Source organism: Pygocentrus nattereri, chromosome 5 (genome assembly GCF_015220715.1).
Source record: "Pygocentrus nattereri isolate fPygNat1 chromosome 5, fPygNat1.pri, whole genome shotgun sequence".
Taxonomy (NCBI): Eukaryota; Metazoa; Chordata; class Actinopteri; order Characiformes; family Serrasalmidae; genus Pygocentrus; species Pygocentrus nattereri.
This window is the reverse complement of record NC_051215.1, coordinates 32,255,486-32,272,069: the sequence shown is the minus strand read 5'-3', so window position 1 is coordinate 32,272,069 and position 16,584 is coordinate 32,255,486. Positions and strand designations below refer to the sequence as shown.

Sequence of the window (16,584 nt, the reverse complement as noted above, 5' to 3'; positions counted from 1 at the left end):
TGTCCGAAGGCGTGGGCCTTGGCGTTCTGATCCTCGGTTGCTGAAACTGGCTTTTGGAACTTGGAACGTTACCTCACTGGCGGGGAAGGAGCCTGAGTTGGTGCGCGAGGTTGAGAGATACCGGCTAGATATGGTCGGGCTCACCTCAACACACAGCTTGGGCTCTGGGTCCAATCTCCTTGAGAGGGGCTGGACTTTATTCTTTTCTGGAGTTGCCCATGGTGAGAGGCGGCGGGCAGGTGTGGGCTTTCTCATAGCCCCTCGACTCGGTGCCTGTATGTTGGGGTTTTCTCCGGTGGACGAGAGGGTAGCTTCCCTACGCCTTCGGGTTGGGGAACGGGTCCTGACTGTTGTCTGTGCTTATGCACCGAACAGCAGTTCAGAGTACCCAGCCTTCTTAGAGTCCTTGGGAAGGGTGCTTGAAAGTGCTCCTCCTGGAGACTCTATTGTCCTACTGGGGGACTTCAACGCTCACGTGGGCAATGACAGTGAGACCTGGAGGAGTGTGATTGGGAGGAATGGCCTCTCTGATCTGAACCCGAGTGGTGTTCAGTTTTTGGACTTCTGTGCAAACCACAGTTTGCCCATCACGAACACCATGTTTGAACACAAGGATGTCCATAAGTGCACATGGCACCAGGACACCCTAGGCCACAGTTCAATGATTGACTTTGTAGTCGTGTCATCGGACTTGCGGCCATGTGTTCTGGACACTCGGGTAAAGAGAGGAGCTGAGCTGTCAACTGATCACCACCTGGTGGTGAGTTGGATCAGGTGGTGGGGGAAGATGCCGGTCAGACCAGGCAAGCCCAAACGCATAGTGAGGGTTTGCTGGGAACGTCTAGCAGAAGAACCTGTCAGATTGATCTTCAACTCACACCTCCGTCAGAACTTTGACCAGATATCGGGGGAGGTGGGGGACATTGACTCAGAATGGGCCATGTTCCGTTCCTCCATTGCTGAAGCGGCTGACTGTAGCTGTGGCCGTAAGGTAGTTGGTGCCTGTCGGGGCGGTAATCCTCGAACCCGGTGGTGGACACCCCAGGTGAGAGATGCCGTCAAGCTGAAGAAGGAGTCCTACCGGGCATGGTTGGCCTGTGGGACACCAGAGGCAGCTGGCAGGTATCGACAGGCCAAGCGATCTGCGGCTTCAGTTGTTGCCAAGGCAAAAACCCGTGTATGGGAGGAGTTTGGTGAGGCCTTGGAAACTGACTTTAAGTCGGCTCCGAAAAGATTCTGGCAAACCGTCAGGCGACTCAGAAGGGGAAAGCAGTGTGCCACTAGCACTGTATATAGTGGAGATGGTGTGCTGCTGACTTCGACTGAAGACGTCATTGGGCGGTGGAAGGAATACTTTGAGGACCTTCTCAATCCCACCGACACGTTCTCCAGTGAGGAGGCTGAGTCTGGGGACATGGGAATAGGCTTGTCCATTACTGAGGCCGAAGTCGCTAAGGTAGTTAAGAAGCTCCTTGGTGGCAAGGCTCCAGGGGTGGATGAGATCCGCCCTGAGTTCCTCAAGGCTCTGGATGTTGTGGGGCTGTCTTGGCTGACACGTCTTTTCAACATTGCGTGGACATCGGGGGCGGTGCCACTGGATTGGCAGACTGGGGTGGTGGTGCCTCTTTTTAAAAAAGGGGACCGGAGGGTGTGTTCCAACTACAGGGGAATCACACTCCTCAGCCTCCCTGGCAAGGTCTATGCAGGGGTACTGGAGAAGAGAGTCCGGCTTATAGTCGAACCTCGGATCCAGGAGGAACAGTGCGGGTTCCGCCCTGGTCGTAGAACACTGGACCAACTCTTCACCCTCTCCAGGATTCTGGAGGGTTCATGGGAGTTTGCCCAACCAGTCCACATGTGCTTTGTGGATCTGGAGAAGGCATTCGACTGTGTTCCCCGGGGTATTCTGTGGGAGGTGCTTCGGGAGTACGGGGTACATGGCTCTTTGCTACGAGCCATTCAGGCCCTGTACAAACAAAGCTGGAGTTTGGTTCGCATAGCCGGCAGTAAGTCAGACTCGTTCCCAGTGAGAGTTGGACTCCGTCAGGGCTGCCCTTTGTCACCGATTCTATTCATAATTTTTATGGATAGAATTTCTAGGCGCAGTCAAGGGATGGAGGGTGTCCGGTTTGGTGACCTCAGGGTCACATCACTGCTGTTTGCAGATGATGTGGTCCTATTGGGGACATCAGGCCGCGAACTTCAGCTTTCGCTGGATCGGTTTGCAGCCGAGTGTGAAGCGGCTGGGATGAGAATCAGTACCTCTAAATCCGAGACCATGGTTCTCAGGCGGAAAAGGGTGGAGAGCCCTCTCTGGGTCGGGGATAGGCTCTTGCCTCAAGTGGAGGAGTTCAAGTATCTCGGGGTCTTGTTCACGAGTGATGGTACAAGGGAGCGGGAGATTGACAGGCGGATTGGTGCTGGGTCAGCAGTGATGCGGGCTCTTTACCGGTCTGTTGTGGTAAAGAAAGAGCTGAGCCATAAGGCAAGGCTCTCGATTTACCGGTCGATCTACGTTCCCACTCTCACCTATGGTCATGAGCTTTGGGTAATGACCGAAAGAATAAGATCGCGAATACAAGCGGCCGAAATGAGTTTCCTCCGCAGGGTGTCTGGACTCTCCCTTAGAGATAGGGTGAGAAGTTCAGTCATCCGGGAAGGACTCGGAGTAGAGCCGCTGCTTCTTCACGTTGAGAGGAGCCAGCTGAGGTGGTTCGGGCATCTGGTTAGGATGCCTCCTGGACGCCTCCCTCGGGAGGTGTCACAGGCGAGTCCACCTGGGAGGAGACCCCGGGGAAGACCCAGGACACGCTGGCGCGACTATATCGCCCAGCTGGCCTGGGAGCGCCTCGGAATCCCCCTTGGAGAGCTGGTGGAAGTGGCTGGGGAAAGGGAGGTCTGGGCTTCATTGCTTAGGATGCTGCCCCCGCGACCCGAACCCCGGACAAGCGGAAGATAATGGATGGATGGATGGATATATAAATGGCCGACCCTGTATAAGGATTACCCATAAAAACTTATCTATTCAGTGGCAGTTAATAGAACATGTAACCATTTAATCACTATGGGCAGTCACAGAAGTGTCTCACTCACCTGAGAGCGCATTGTCATGGCTTTTCTCCAAGATGCCTGTGGGGTCAGAAATGAGTGAGTAAAAGTTGAGCAGCTTATACATGTTCTGCCAGCACTCGGCTGACGGCTCGCTCTGCTCAGACACTGTAATGGAGTCAGAATCATCCATCTGGATGGTCATATGATCTGCCACGTCCCGCGACCCCTTCCGTGACACTTTGGATGTCCGTCTCTCCGACCTGCCCAGCGAGCTCCTGCCCCGCGGCTCCCGGTTGCGGGTCAGCGTGTCCAGGCCCGGCCCAGCAGCAGCCCGCTTGCCTTTTTGCGTGCTGAGGCGGGGGGCACCGTTCAGGCTGCCACGGGAGCTGCGGCTAAAGTCTGAGGAGCGGAACTCGCGATATGGTCGAGCCTTGAAGGTGGGAGTGGGTGAAGCGGAGCCAGCAGTGTAGCGACTGAGCTTGATGTCTGTTTGTGTGGCCTTGATGTCGTCGATCATGGTGCTGAACTGGTGGATGAGGCGCACCAGGGCCATGTCCACATGCTGGCGGATGGCTTGGCAGGCCAGTGTGAAGTGGCAGTGTACACTGGCTTGCGGACGCCGGCTCAGCTCATGAAAGGAGAGAGCGCTGGCTGACGGTGGTGATGACATGCATTTCTCCAGGATCACTGCGTTCAGACTAAATGTTTCAATCATCAGTGCTGGCTTGAACTCCAGCGGTGGAAGATTCACCATGCCCTGCCTATGACACATACAAACAAAGGGTAAACAGTCACATTACAATGCTTCTGTGCTTGCTCACTGACCTAGGTGTCACATGCTGCATGTTTGGTGCTCTTGAACCATTAATTAAACATTTTTTCTATTACTCGATATGTTATTGGATAGGCGGTTTAGATTATGTGTGTGTGTGTGTGATACATTATTGGTTTCTCAATGATAAAGGTATCCCTGCTCTGCAAATACACTGTTTATACTGCTTTCATACCACGTTTATGACAACTGAAAACTTACGTTTAACTTACGTTTAGACGTTAAACTCTGAGCTTAATACTTCCAACCTCATTAACAATAATTCATCTGTATCTGTAAAGGCTGCATTTCAAATAAATTACTACCTGTACACTCCATTTCATCTAGCAGAGACAGAGCGTTTTCATACAGTGTGAGTGACCAAAGAAAAGATTTCTAAAAATCATGTGTATGTCTGGTTTTAGAGGATGTTCAGCTACAGCTCAACCAGCCAAACTACAGATTTCAGATTTAAAAGCTCCTTGGATGCGATTCCTGTTGTCATTATGCTATAGAGACTGAGCAACAAAACTATGAATCATGCTTTATTTACAGCTGTACAGCAGCACTTCTCTGATGTGTAACAAAAACCCAGTCTTCAATCAAAGGTAATTACTGTGGCATAGCTGGCTAATGGACATTTTAGTAACATTTGGCATCAGCATGCAGACTGAGGAAAAGGAGTTGAGCTACTACCTTCGGGCTCGTTTGTTCTTCCTTTCTTTGCTGGTGTCTGAGTCAACAATGTCAGCCCTCAGACATTCCAGAGTGCCACTGAAAGACAGGTGCTCCCCGAAGTACATCTTATAACTGAGAGACTGAGGAGTGTCCTGAGACTGAATCCCCATGTGACTCAGTAGAGGCTTAAACACCACCTACACACAAACACACAGAGCTGCAGTCACAGTATCAAAAAAGGGGCACTGTGTTTCCAGTGTTACACACACAGTACACAGTCTAAAAACATTATTTATTTATTCACAAAGCTTTAGTAGAAAGGGACAGCAAGACAGAGACTAAAGAAACAAATCAGTGAAAAATCTAGTTAAGTTTGATATCTGATGTTCTTTATTTTACACAAGGAGATCCTAGGCTAACACATACCATCACCAAATTCATCTCAAAAACCTATCAAAAATCTACATATGCAAGTTTTAAAAAGGGCTCAGATAGACCTTTAAAGTTTAAGCTAAAACTGGAACTACATTATCATCCGCATAATGTCCTGCTTCATAGTTCTACTCCACTTTCAAACTGGACTCCTGTCTTGGCTGATGAAAACTGAGTAAATTAGATTTTTTTTTGCCACTTTTTTCATTAAAGAGCATGTATGTGTAGGTGCATGTATGTGTATATTACTTGTGCATCAGCTAGTTGCACTGCCGCAGGGCAGAGGTTAGTCTCATCTTGCTCAAGCAGGTCATCTTGGCTGGTGCTATGTTGAGAGTGTGTGTGCTGAGAGTGTGTGTCCATTGTGTTCTGGTCACTCGACAGAACTGTGTTAAAGTCTGACGCTGAGGGAATGGTCGGGAGCATGCCTAGAAAGAGACAACATATTTATCAGTGCGGTACTGCTAAGTATTTTAGCGGCACATTTTTTTTTTCATCCACACTACAGACACAAGCACACACCTCCAGTCTGCAGGCTGTTGTGCTGAGAGCGGTTGAGTGGAGACTCCTGCACGTTGCCCCCCTGGCGGTTTCCAACAGCGATGGACATCCAGTTGTAGAAGCTGACAGATGATGGCTCAGACAGGAGCGGATGCTCTGTCAGCATGTCTGTACAAAGACATGCACAAAAATATTAGATTTGGATAAGTACAGAACCTCTGCTGGCACTTGGTAAAATATTACATTCTATCTTACTTTCCAGTCTCCTATCTGTAGATAGGTATGTACCTGTACGTGTCAGAGAGCTGCTCTTAGCTGCCGTTTGTTCAGTAGTGCGAGGAGGTGTGGCTTCTAGCAGGTTATGCAAGCTGGGAAAGCTTCCAGTCAAGTAGCTTAGCAAAGACTCCTTTCGTGGACTATGATTGGACTGTAGCCCTGTCCGGCTCACATGAGCTGGTGAATCAGCTGCGGTGTCTCCACTTGTGTAGCTCAAGGACTGATAAGGATGCGAACCCTTATACAAAAAAAACACAAACCAAAAAAAAAAAAAAAAAAAATCACCAAAATCAACTGATTTACAAGTTACTGATACAAAAAATGCAAAACTAATTATTATTAGCACACTCACATACCTTGATCTTGAGACCTGACTCACTGTGAGTGTGAGATTTAGACAGCTTCCTCATGATCTCAACGCCACTCACAGGAGCAGAGGTTCCAGTGGGAGCTTGTCGACTGCACCCTCCAACAGCATCCAACAGCATTGTGTGTTCACTAACAGTGCCTAAACACAAAATAATAAGAAACGCACAACATTCAGGACAAAAAACAAAAAATATCAAATATGCCGTGTTTGCTCTTTATCTGTCGAAACTCGACTCACTGGTTCAGACATTATTTCCTAAATATGTATCAGGCTGAGGTGAAGTTTAAATTTACTGTTCGGGTTGTTGTAGGGCAATCCACACTATTAACAGATACCTTGGATTTTCCCTGCTTTAGTTTTTCTCTTTAGTTAAAGACCGCATTCAAGTTCAGACCAAAATTTCAGGCCCAAATAAAGCTCTAATGTGTAAGCATTGCCTAAAATAGTAAAAAGCACAGCACAACCCCAAAGTGCATCGCAGTAGTATTACTAAGGGGCCCTCTGGTATTTATCGTTTGTTTGTTCGGTTTTTAAAACCGCTAAACTCCAAATAGATAATACGGCATTCATCCATCACAATCGTGCATGATATTCAATTGAATACATCAATTTGCATTTGAAATATTTAGGCCAGTTAAATCTTTCTTGGTTAGCTGTGAAAACGTCTGAGGTTGGTGTTGGTCGCAAGTTGCAGATATGAGAATAGCATATGGACTGCTTAACTGTACTGCTGAGTGGGATCAAAGTTCTTATCGCAAAGTCTGCTCATTAGGCAGCCATCTTTACAACACCATCGGGCAGTTATTTTCAGGCATACAAAAACTTCTCTCTCTGAATAAGGAGAGACCAAAAAACTTGAAACTGACAGTCAAAAAAATATTTTCTAGCATTTGGCTCAATAACACAAAAATCATGTATATTTGGGTTGTTCTGTCTAGTGCGCTTGCACAGATCTCCACAATGAGGTGGGGCTCTCCCTGATCATGCCACAATATCCTTGACAATTCTCAGCTTGCAGCATAACCGATGAGTTGACGGTCTCTTTTTCTTGAAGGACGGTACTTTATCCACAAACAGACGTGATGTTTAGCATTACAAGTGTTCCTATTTGTATTTTAACTAATGACTGGTCTCCTCCCTTATAACATCCCTGGTTAGCTTCTTTCCATACATATATTTGGAATCCTATGATTAAACTGTAATTTATGAGGAACCATATTAAGTACTTAAAGTATATATGAATAGTATTGAGAATAGTATTGAGAAATAAAGAGAAAAAGTATGTCTTACCTGCATCAAACTCAATCTCAACACCATCAGCACTGGTGTCACTCTGAAGGGCACCTCCGCTGTCCACACCTAGGCCAGGGTCAGGATCCGTGAGGGCAGGCTCTTTGGGTTTTGGCAGCTGATTGGGTCGTAGCAGACCAACTGCCTTAAAGCCCTGAGTAACGACGATGAACTTCATCCACTGACGAGCAAGTGCAACCAAACCCTTTTTCAGTGTCACCAGAGCAGGGAGGCCATCGTTCTAATAGAGGAAAAAAATAGGAAAAGTCAGAATGCATAAACAGAATGCATTAACACAGACACACAATGAACAGTACCATCTACTGTCTTACCATGGTAGCCTCCTCTATGATGCTGTAGTCAGCTTGTTGAAGGTAGCGGTGTAAAATATTACAAAGTAAACAGGATGGGTTCTCATGAAGATACCGTGCTCGTTTCGTCACACGGTTATATTTGCTCCGGAATGGAATGTGAATGCTCTTCTTCTGTTACAATTAAGCACACGTTCATATTACATCAGTGGTACCCATTCATGTCACTCAGAATAAACATCTTAAAAGTGCTACACTGACCTCCAGTGCTTCGGTCATAATGCAGCCCATGACTGCACACACCCGCAGTGTGGCCTCCATGTCCAGTTTCTGAAGTGAGGATTTCAGTTGGTCGATAGGCACCAGCCACGCACCAACAGCAGGAGTGGCAGTGCTTAACAGATTGAGCTGCCTGCAAACACAAAACCAAAACAGGAATGCATTTAGACACAGTGAGCTCAGTGACTTTTGTTGTGGGTCTAGTGAACATGTCCTTTTCTTTATTATTTCCTGTGCATGTGCATATACCTGGACATGGTCTGTGCTTGAGATCGTATGTTGGTTGGAGCAGCAAAACTGAACCAGATCTCCTTTATAGTAAGCTTCATACTGCTGGAGTCAGGAGGAGGGGGCAATAAAGGGAGGTCCTTCTTCAAGTCATCAGACTCCACCCCTTCATCCTGAATACACCATCATTAGCAGCCAGTTAGAAAGGGGATAATAGAGAAAGCCAAATAAAAGACAAACCACATGTGTCAGTACCTGCTCGTCAGAGTCAGAGTTGTTGTTGGGTTCAGAGGCAGGGCTATGAGCATCATTAGGCAGGTTGTCGTCAGATACATCAGTGCTGTAGCCACTTCCGGTCTGAGAGCCACTAGAGCCATTAGATTTAGAAACACCGCCTCTACCACCAGCGTCCGTTCCTCCCATCACTCCAAATGCACTGTAGAGTACCGCCCCTGACTGACGCCCACCTGGAAAAGGAGTGCACACCCACATAAATCAAGCGTGCATACACTCAATGATCTAACAATATGATAACAATAATAATAATACTCATAATTAACAATAATGAATTTAATTATTATTGTCAGCATTAAAACTGAAATTCACATACCTTTGACGGTAAGGTTCTCAATCCCACACTCAAACATGATCCAGCCCCATTTCTCAGGGCTCGCCACAGAGCGGGCAGGGTCAGAGGCATGGTCTGGGACATGATCCGTGCTGATTGATGGCTCAGTCTCATCCACCAAGGCAAAATCATCAGTCTCCTCCAAGCTGAAAAGAACCTTGGACTTCTCAAATGGAATGGCAGTTATAGCACAAGCTCCCAGGTCTGCAACATACCCAACCCAAGCACATAACACTTCTGTTAAATCACATAAAAATGTGTGAAGTTATTAATCATGTGAACTTTCTGTCAATTTAATTGTGCTTAAATAAGCATGGTGTTGGGTTTTGTGCTTGTACCTGATGAGTCAAGGCCACGCAGCTGGCTGTGTATGCGGTGGATGTTGAGTCTGGCTGCTATTTCTTTGCCCTTCTCTATTCCTGCATTTGAACGTAGAGATCCACTGGACTGCGGAGCCATCTTGGAAGCAGATGAGAACTTCTCCATCATTACAGAGGGCTTTTCTGTGTCTTCCACTATTCCCCTGCACATTACAATCACCACATAAACATCCTCTTTTGACTCTAACCACATACACACATCTTAAGAAGAGTTCTTGCTTTCATTTAAAGGAATACTCCAGCATAACCTGTCTGCTGTATCTGTGTTATAGAACTGATCACCACAGAAATTAAGGAGAAATTCCACCATTTTTTTCAAAATTACACTTAACGCACTAAAATCATTGAGATGTAATTCAGAGTGGTCTGGTGCGAAGATTAACGCTTATTTCTTTACAACGGTGGAACCTGGGCTTGTGATGTCAACACTGGAAATATTACCATTTTATTTTCTATTCATATATATAACTTTCTGTCAGAGAGCTTTCAGAGGCATTTAACTCTTCAGATGTCTGGTTCCTGTCACAACCATAGGGAACAATTCTGTCTCAGTAAGTTTCTCTGAGATAGATCATTTCACATCAAACCTCTCTGAACTACTTTTAACTCTATCATTTAACTATGCAAAAATTAAGGGTACTTCAGATCGTGTTTACAGGAAAACATAGCAAAATTAATTTTCACGGTAAATGACTATGCTACAGCTGCAGAAGTTAGAGATTAGGTTGAATAAATGTCTAGAAGATTCCTTTAAAAATACAATCATGCTGCACAATCAATATACAGGGAGAAAGAAAAAGACTGAAATTAAAAAGGAACGTAGTGGTTATGGATGCATAGGTTTTATGTTACCGGTTCATTCGGAGCTGAGTAGCAATTCTGTCAAAGCACAGGGCCACAAGAGAGACATGTGTGATACTCTTATTAGAGGGAGAACCCTCCTCGACTGAAGCCTGCAGCACACACAGATTCACCTGCAAACACCCATAGAGACAAAAATCAATCAAAAAGTCAATCAATTCCATTTCTCTCAGTCTTTTTCTCTCTTATAGAGACCTACCTTTGGGACAGTAACATTGGCTTGCAGGCCTTTTATTTTCACATTATCAGGTTTCACAGACAGGTCGGTCTGTCCATGAGGTGTATTCAGGGATCCAGGAGTGGTGCCCTCAGTTTTCGAGATTTTATGCTCAGGCTTTGCAGTGCTCTATAATACACACACACACACACACACACACACACACACACACACACACACCCACACACAATGAATTACATACAATGTTTTCATCCTCCATCTAACTACAGCACAGCTATGCCTATTTTTCACATGTTTATGGAAGTGCCAGTGAGAGTGTCCATGTTTACTCACAGACTCCGTCACAGTAGACTTGCTGATCTGGTAAGCTTCATTCAGCACTCTGCCATGCAGGTCATCCAGAATGGAAGCTGGGTGGCGAATACTGGCAAAGTGCACCATGGACTCAATGTACCTACAATACAAAACCACACATGAATTTATAGCTTATATTCTACAAACAATTAAGCTTGTTTCATAGAATTAAGTTGGCAGTATACTTCAAAAGACAAAAAAACTGAAAAACCTGAACTATCACTGAATATTAATCTTAAGTATACTTAGAAAGAACTCTTATGTATGTCTTCGCACCACTAGAAGCCCACTTTGTGCTGTGGATCAACCACAGTCAGAGGGAGGTGTCAGAAAAAAGATGCAGTTATAAGGAGCCAAGTATGTGTCAGGATGTAACATTGCTTCAAAACAATGCTTTCATTTGAAATATGCTGCCAGCAACTCTAATAGTCTGTATATGAGCCTGTAAAACAATTCACAACTCGTATCTTAGTAGATACTGAACAGTTCATATCAGATATTGAATAATTCATAGCAGTTACTAAACAATTCATAGCAGATACTGAGTAATTCATAGTAGTTACCATATAAGTCATAGCAGACAATGAGTAAGCCACAGCAGAGTAAAGTGAATAATGCACAATAATATTATTTCATTGTAGATACTGAATAATTCATATCAGTTACTGAATAATTTATAGGTGATACTGAAGTCTTAAGATGCAAATTAATAATCAATCAGTGTGCAGTTTAAGGTGTTAAGGGTTACCAATATATTACTGACCTGTCCAGTGCTTCAGCCACTAGAGGGGTCAGCACAATATTGACTGCTCCTTTTACTTCTACGATAGCAGTAGTCCGAGTCTGGGCCAGTGGCTGATCTACTGTCCAATCTTCTGTTGTTGTGTCTTCATCTGTGTTTTCCATTGCCCGCTTGTCAAGGGGTGTATAGGGAGTGCTACACATACACAAAAACAGCTGTAAGTACTAAATTGAAAATGAGCATGTTGATCACTGCAAATAACGTGGCATTTTCACATTACCTGCTTAAATCTCCCATGAGCTGAACCCCTCTGTCTAACAGAGAGCTTGCAGACAGACCTGCTTTAACCATCTGCAGAAGAGCAGAGAAATTACATAAGTATTAATTAACACACAGCTACATGTGATTTTAAACTAGAACACACATACACACCAACCTTAAAAGCAGGAATAGACAACTGATCAAAGGATGCAGAGCTTTCTTCACTAGTGGGCGTATCCAGGTCAAGAGGGCGGTGTAGAGATGACTTAGACGTCCTCTTATTGGTTGGCTGCTTAACTGCCCAGTTTGACACATGGTAATGAGCTAGATAATTATGGTAGCAAGCCATTAGGTGTGGTTGTGTTGTTAGTAGGCCAGTCTCCGCCCTCTCCGTTTCTACAGAACCCTCTTCCTCCAATCCCAGTGCAGACACAAAAGATGCCTGTGAGGTGTGGCTAGGAAGTGGAGGTGGGCGGGTCTCTGTGATTGACAGTGGTCCTTCCACACTGTGATATATTGAGGTGCGGCTGTGCTCGATATGGGGCTGTCCTTGTTGTCTCCGTCTCCGTTTTCTTCCAGGGTAAGTGCCCGGCCCCTCGTCACTGCTGATTGGTTCAAAGTCCTCGTTGGCACTGAAGTAGGCTTCACTATCAGCGACAGACATGGAGGAGTCCACTGAGCGATACTGATGGAAAGTGCTGGAATCTGCTGATGGAGTGAAAGGGAAAGAGCCGTAGCTACGCCTCTGTCGTGGAGAGTCCAAAACATTTTCGTCACTACGAGACACTTCACTGCTAAACTGCACACCTGCAGGGGGTGGGGCCTTTTCTGCAAAGACAGCGGCTGACAAGCTTTTGGTGCTACCAAGGCGAGCAGACTGCACAGAGGACTGGCGCTTGAGGGGAGAGCGGAGAGGAGAACGCATTGGTGGGCCTTCAGGGACAGGCCCATCAGTGGTCACACTCATTAACCTGTATACACATGCAAAAATATAGTGTGGTCAAAAATATAAGTGGTCAATTTCAATTGCAGAAGAAATTATTACATAATATTTTCACTAACATACACATAAGAGAAACTCACTCTGCACAGGGGGAGGGGCTCTCTCGCTCCCCGGCCAACAGAGGCAGAGCAGCACTTGAAGAGGAGTTTTCCTCAGATGAAGAGGCAGAGCTGTGAGAACGCTGAGGTACCTGTAGACTCAGGTGCTGGCCACGTCTCTCCACATCAGTCATTGGAGCAGGAGAACACGTATTAGCTCGTATCACACCTTTAGCTACAAGAAAATCATGAAACCTTTAACCAGCATTCATATTTCAGTTTTAAAAATTTCAAGGCCAGACTGAAATAGAGAACATACTTTCAGGAAGTTTAGGTGGCTCCTTGGTGACTATCCACTCCCCAGGTTGCAACAGGGATTGACCGTAGCTCATGTCACTCTCAGCACTGCCACTCGAGAAGGCAGAGCTCGATGAGGGTGTGATTTCTTCCAAACGGAAAAAATCCAAACCACCAGCTGAGCCGCCAAAAAAACGGCATCCACCTAAACATCCACATCGGTTCCTGCTGCGCTTATACTTCTCCTCTGGCCACAAGAACCACAACCTGATATGCACACATACAACTATATTTACACAAACAGATACAAGCTTTTGATATCTAGCATGTTAGTATTTGATATTTACTGTTTCAAAGTGCACTTACCTCTTGGTTTGCATGTCATGGAGCTCCAGGAAATGTCTCTGTACCTCATATTTGGCCGGATGGTCAGCAGCCAAAGCAACATCAGCAGTGATGAGGTTAAAAGTCACAGAACCAGCCTCAAGCCAATTGGATCGCCGCAGAAGCGGTGGTGGAAGGCCGAGCCTTGCCACCTCCTGCTGCTCAATGAACTGAGCAACAACGACATCTTGGAGGACAGCACTTATGCCTTCCCCTACTGCAGCCGTGTGCAGATTGCAGGTAGCCAACCGAAATGCACCCGTCTAAGGAGGACACACACATTGACATTTATTGTGCATCATATTGCGCATTCAACAAGACTACTACCATACAAAAAAGCCCCACCCTCATGTTTTCATTCAGGAATATAATAACGAGTAGGGATGAACCATGACAATCAGAGCTAGACCTTGAATGTTTGGCCATAAATGATAAAATGCAGTCAAAAACAATTATTTCTGGTTATTGTAGACATTTTAAGCATGTAAAGGAATTAAATTTTTTATTTGAAGTTATATTGACATATTAACATATCTTTGTAGCAATTTCTCACAAAACTGGCCCCACCCATTGGAAATCAAAATGTGACTAAGTTCACTGTCAGTTCCTAATTACTATCGTTGTTAATCTGATACATCACACCTTCAGCTCCGCTCATGAAGTCCTAATCAATGGATAATTTTCCATTGGGTGTTTAATAATTTAACCACTTTGTTTCCAACTAAAATTTTATATTGAAATAAAATAACTTGCATAATAATTGTATAAAATAAAAATTTCAATTACTTTTTATTTTTAAATACTTTTATTTATAAATTACTTTTATTAGGCCTAGAAGGCCCTTATGTGCAACATCAACTCACATTCCAACAGGCTTGAATAAGATGTAGACATTTGGATATAACAGGCAGGCTAATACTTGGTTTGTAGTGTTAATGTCTCATGTGGCATTTGCTCAATTGTGCAAAATTATCAAACTTTTTCTGGTTAACATAATTTATGTATGTATAACCCATTATAACATACAACCCATTTAAATAAACAGCTGAAAAGAGAATAACAAAAGAAGAGAAACTAAAGCATGGTGTTGCACCTTTTCTAGGGGAAACTGATGTGGCTGACCTTAATGTTGGCTGCACAGCCATGCTCCACGATGAAAACCTGGGCTCCATCTACTGACAATCGTGTCATGGTATACTTCAAGTCTTCAGACGTCCGGCAAGGTCCAGGCATGGCTGAATACTACAAAACCCATTTTACACAGATAGTTCAAGTTTACATAGCACCGTCAAAGCAGAGCGCACTCTGTATGGTCCACAAACTGTTATTAGTCGTGGGATCTTGTGCGTTAGTGAGAATGCTCTACCTTGCTGTCACACACTCTCCGGTCAACTCCATGCTGACAGGTGACGGAGGGTTTAGGCTGCTCCAGCTGGAACTCCCGGGAAACTACATGAAACAAAAATGTCTCCCCCCACTCCAGCAGGGAGGCACACTGGAAAAAAAAATCATTATCATTATTCATCACCAGATAGATTAGCTCTATTCCACTCTTTTTGGACATCCTAATACACACCTGTGGCACCGTGACTTTGCCTGTAAGAGCCCCGGCCTGAACATCAATAAGCCAGGCATATTCAAGCGTGTCACTGCCTGCTGGTAACCCTTCAGCTGAAAACATGGCATGAGCTCGCATCTGCAAACCTGATAGGCTCAGGTGGCCATCACGCAGCACACCATCAACAGCAGGTCTCTACACATTTATGAAAGAATTAAGCATTAGAAAGAAACTGGAAAGAATGCGCAGAACACAGAAATACATCCACCCCAATAGGGTTACATCTAGCCCACCTGGTAGTTGTCACTGACAAACACGTGCATAGGAGAGAGGACAAGCTGAAGCAGGGTTTCTCTGTAGCCCTTCTTCATCTCAAAACAAAGCCGTTCCAGATACCCTGTTGGACCTTCTGGACTGTCACTGCTGCAATGCTGTCACACAAAGACATAAATCAAATATGCATTACTGAAAAGAAAAACAGTTCAATTGTAAGGTCACAGTTTATCACAAGCAACAGTGATAGTTTTGAAATTGTATGAGCATTTATTTCACTTACAGTAGGGAGGCGTCCATGGACTTTGTGCAAATTGATGAGTACAGTGATGTCCCAGGGGCGTAGTGAGAGAGGATGGGGCGCATCTTTGTGGCCACTTTCCTCTAGTCCCACTCCAGTCCAACCAGATGAGGAGGAACATGAGCTCAGCACTGGGCTGGACAGAGACTCCTCAAAGTCTGTGTACATGTCATCCTCACCAAAGTAATTCTCCTGCATAAACCAACACACTGGTTGTAGCAGTCTTTTTTCAACTTGTCAGACAGTGTGCTTTTTAAAAAGTTTACATGCATGTCAGGTCGTTTAGTAAAACCACTAATCTGTATGCTTCACATAGCTCTCTCTGAACTAGCATGAGCTCAGATCAGTGAGTTTAGGTCAAAGAGAGTGCTTTCATACCTTAATGGACACCAGTGCTCTGAGTAGGGGCCCATAGAGGGTGATGTGGGAGTCAGGGCTAAGCTCCATCTCCACATGTAGCCGGTCTGGAGGTAGCAGGCTGGGGTCGGACGGTGCCCGAGGGGGAGGAGGAACAGGGGATATGTGCTCTGGGGGGCGCAAGGCTGACAGCATGGATTCTTCCATCTCAGATACTGCAGACAGGTAAGAATTTTTACATTCTGTTCCACTCAAGTCAATCTCTTGTATGATGTTCAAGGTAGGTTGAACCTCTGTTCACCAATTACTTTACACCAGGCATGTCAAACTAGGGATGTTACAGAGATCAGCGTTTACCCACATCTACACTCTAAATCCAGTTCATAAAGGCCTTATTAGCTGAATCGGGTGTGTTTGATGAGGCGGTGTGCTGAAGTCTGCAGTGTTTTAGCCTGCGAGGACCAGAGCCTTACATGTGCTTTACACAATGCAAGTTGCACAGCTGGTAATTCCATCTTTAAAAATAAAGAATACATAATCCTTCAGTTGATCAGGCCTAAAAATTAAAGCTATAGAAAAATGTGCAAAAGAAATATGCACCAATCTTGTCAAGCTGCACAAGACCGCAAAACTGCTCTTGAAAGTGTGCAGTATGTTTATGACTTATACCATGTTACGCTATACTGCCAAAGGTATTCATTCACTCACCCATCCAAATCACTGATTTCAGGTGTTCCAATCA

The 16,584-nt window shown here is 45.2% G+C and overlaps 1 protein-coding gene across 14 annotated transcripts in view; it reads right to left on the bottom strand.

The window, feature by feature from the left end:
* The window catches only part of kiaa1109 (KIAA1109 ortholog), a 56,692-nt gene that overhangs the window by 28,001 nt on the left and 12,107 nt on the right, over positions 1 to 16,584 (bottom strand). For all 14 annotated transcript variants that reach the window (XM_017690456.2, XM_017690455.2, XM_017690461.2 and 11 more), the window contains exons 19-46: positions 15,864 to 16,057; positions 15,468 to 15,677; positions 15,205 to 15,342; positions 14,930 to 15,106; positions 14,720 to 14,848; positions 14,476 to 14,595; positions 13,336 to 13,616; positions 12,992 to 13,236; positions 12,715 to 12,907; positions 11,807 to 12,602; positions 11,651 to 11,721; positions 11,392 to 11,565; positions 10,608 to 10,728; positions 10,296 to 10,442; positions 10,088 to 10,209; positions 9,194 to 9,378; positions 8,838 to 9,059; positions 8,483 to 8,694; positions 8,249 to 8,400; positions 7,982 to 8,132; positions 7,742 to 7,894; positions 7,410 to 7,650; positions 6,106 to 6,257; positions 5,762 to 5,987; positions 5,495 to 5,641; positions 5,222 to 5,400; positions 4,559 to 4,737; positions 3,094 to 3,812 (exon numbers count right to left, since the gene is read on the bottom strand). In XM_017690456.2, the coding sequence (XP_017545945.2) occupies positions 3,094 to 3,812; positions 4,559 to 4,737; positions 5,222 to 5,400; positions 5,495 to 5,641; positions 5,762 to 5,987; positions 6,106 to 6,257; positions 7,410 to 7,650; positions 7,742 to 7,894; positions 7,982 to 8,132; positions 8,249 to 8,400; positions 8,483 to 8,694; positions 8,838 to 9,059; positions 9,194 to 9,378; positions 10,088 to 10,209; positions 10,296 to 10,442; positions 10,608 to 10,728; positions 11,392 to 11,565; positions 11,651 to 11,721; positions 11,807 to 12,602; positions 12,715 to 12,907; positions 12,992 to 13,236; positions 13,336 to 13,616; positions 14,476 to 14,595; positions 14,720 to 14,848; positions 14,930 to 15,106; positions 15,205 to 15,342; positions 15,468 to 15,677; positions 15,864 to 16,057 (6,036 nt within the window). The remainder of the gene's footprint in view (positions 1 to 3,093; positions 3,813 to 4,558; positions 4,738 to 5,221; positions 5,401 to 5,494; positions 5,642 to 5,761; positions 5,988 to 6,105; positions 6,258 to 7,409; positions 7,651 to 7,741; positions 7,895 to 7,981; positions 8,133 to 8,248; positions 8,401 to 8,482; positions 8,695 to 8,837; positions 9,060 to 9,193; positions 9,379 to 10,087; positions 10,210 to 10,295; positions 10,443 to 10,607; positions 10,729 to 11,391; positions 11,566 to 11,650; positions 11,722 to 11,806; positions 12,603 to 12,714; positions 12,908 to 12,991; positions 13,237 to 13,335; positions 13,617 to 14,475; positions 14,596 to 14,719; positions 14,849 to 14,929; positions 15,107 to 15,204; positions 15,343 to 15,467; positions 15,678 to 15,863; positions 16,058 to 16,584) is intronic.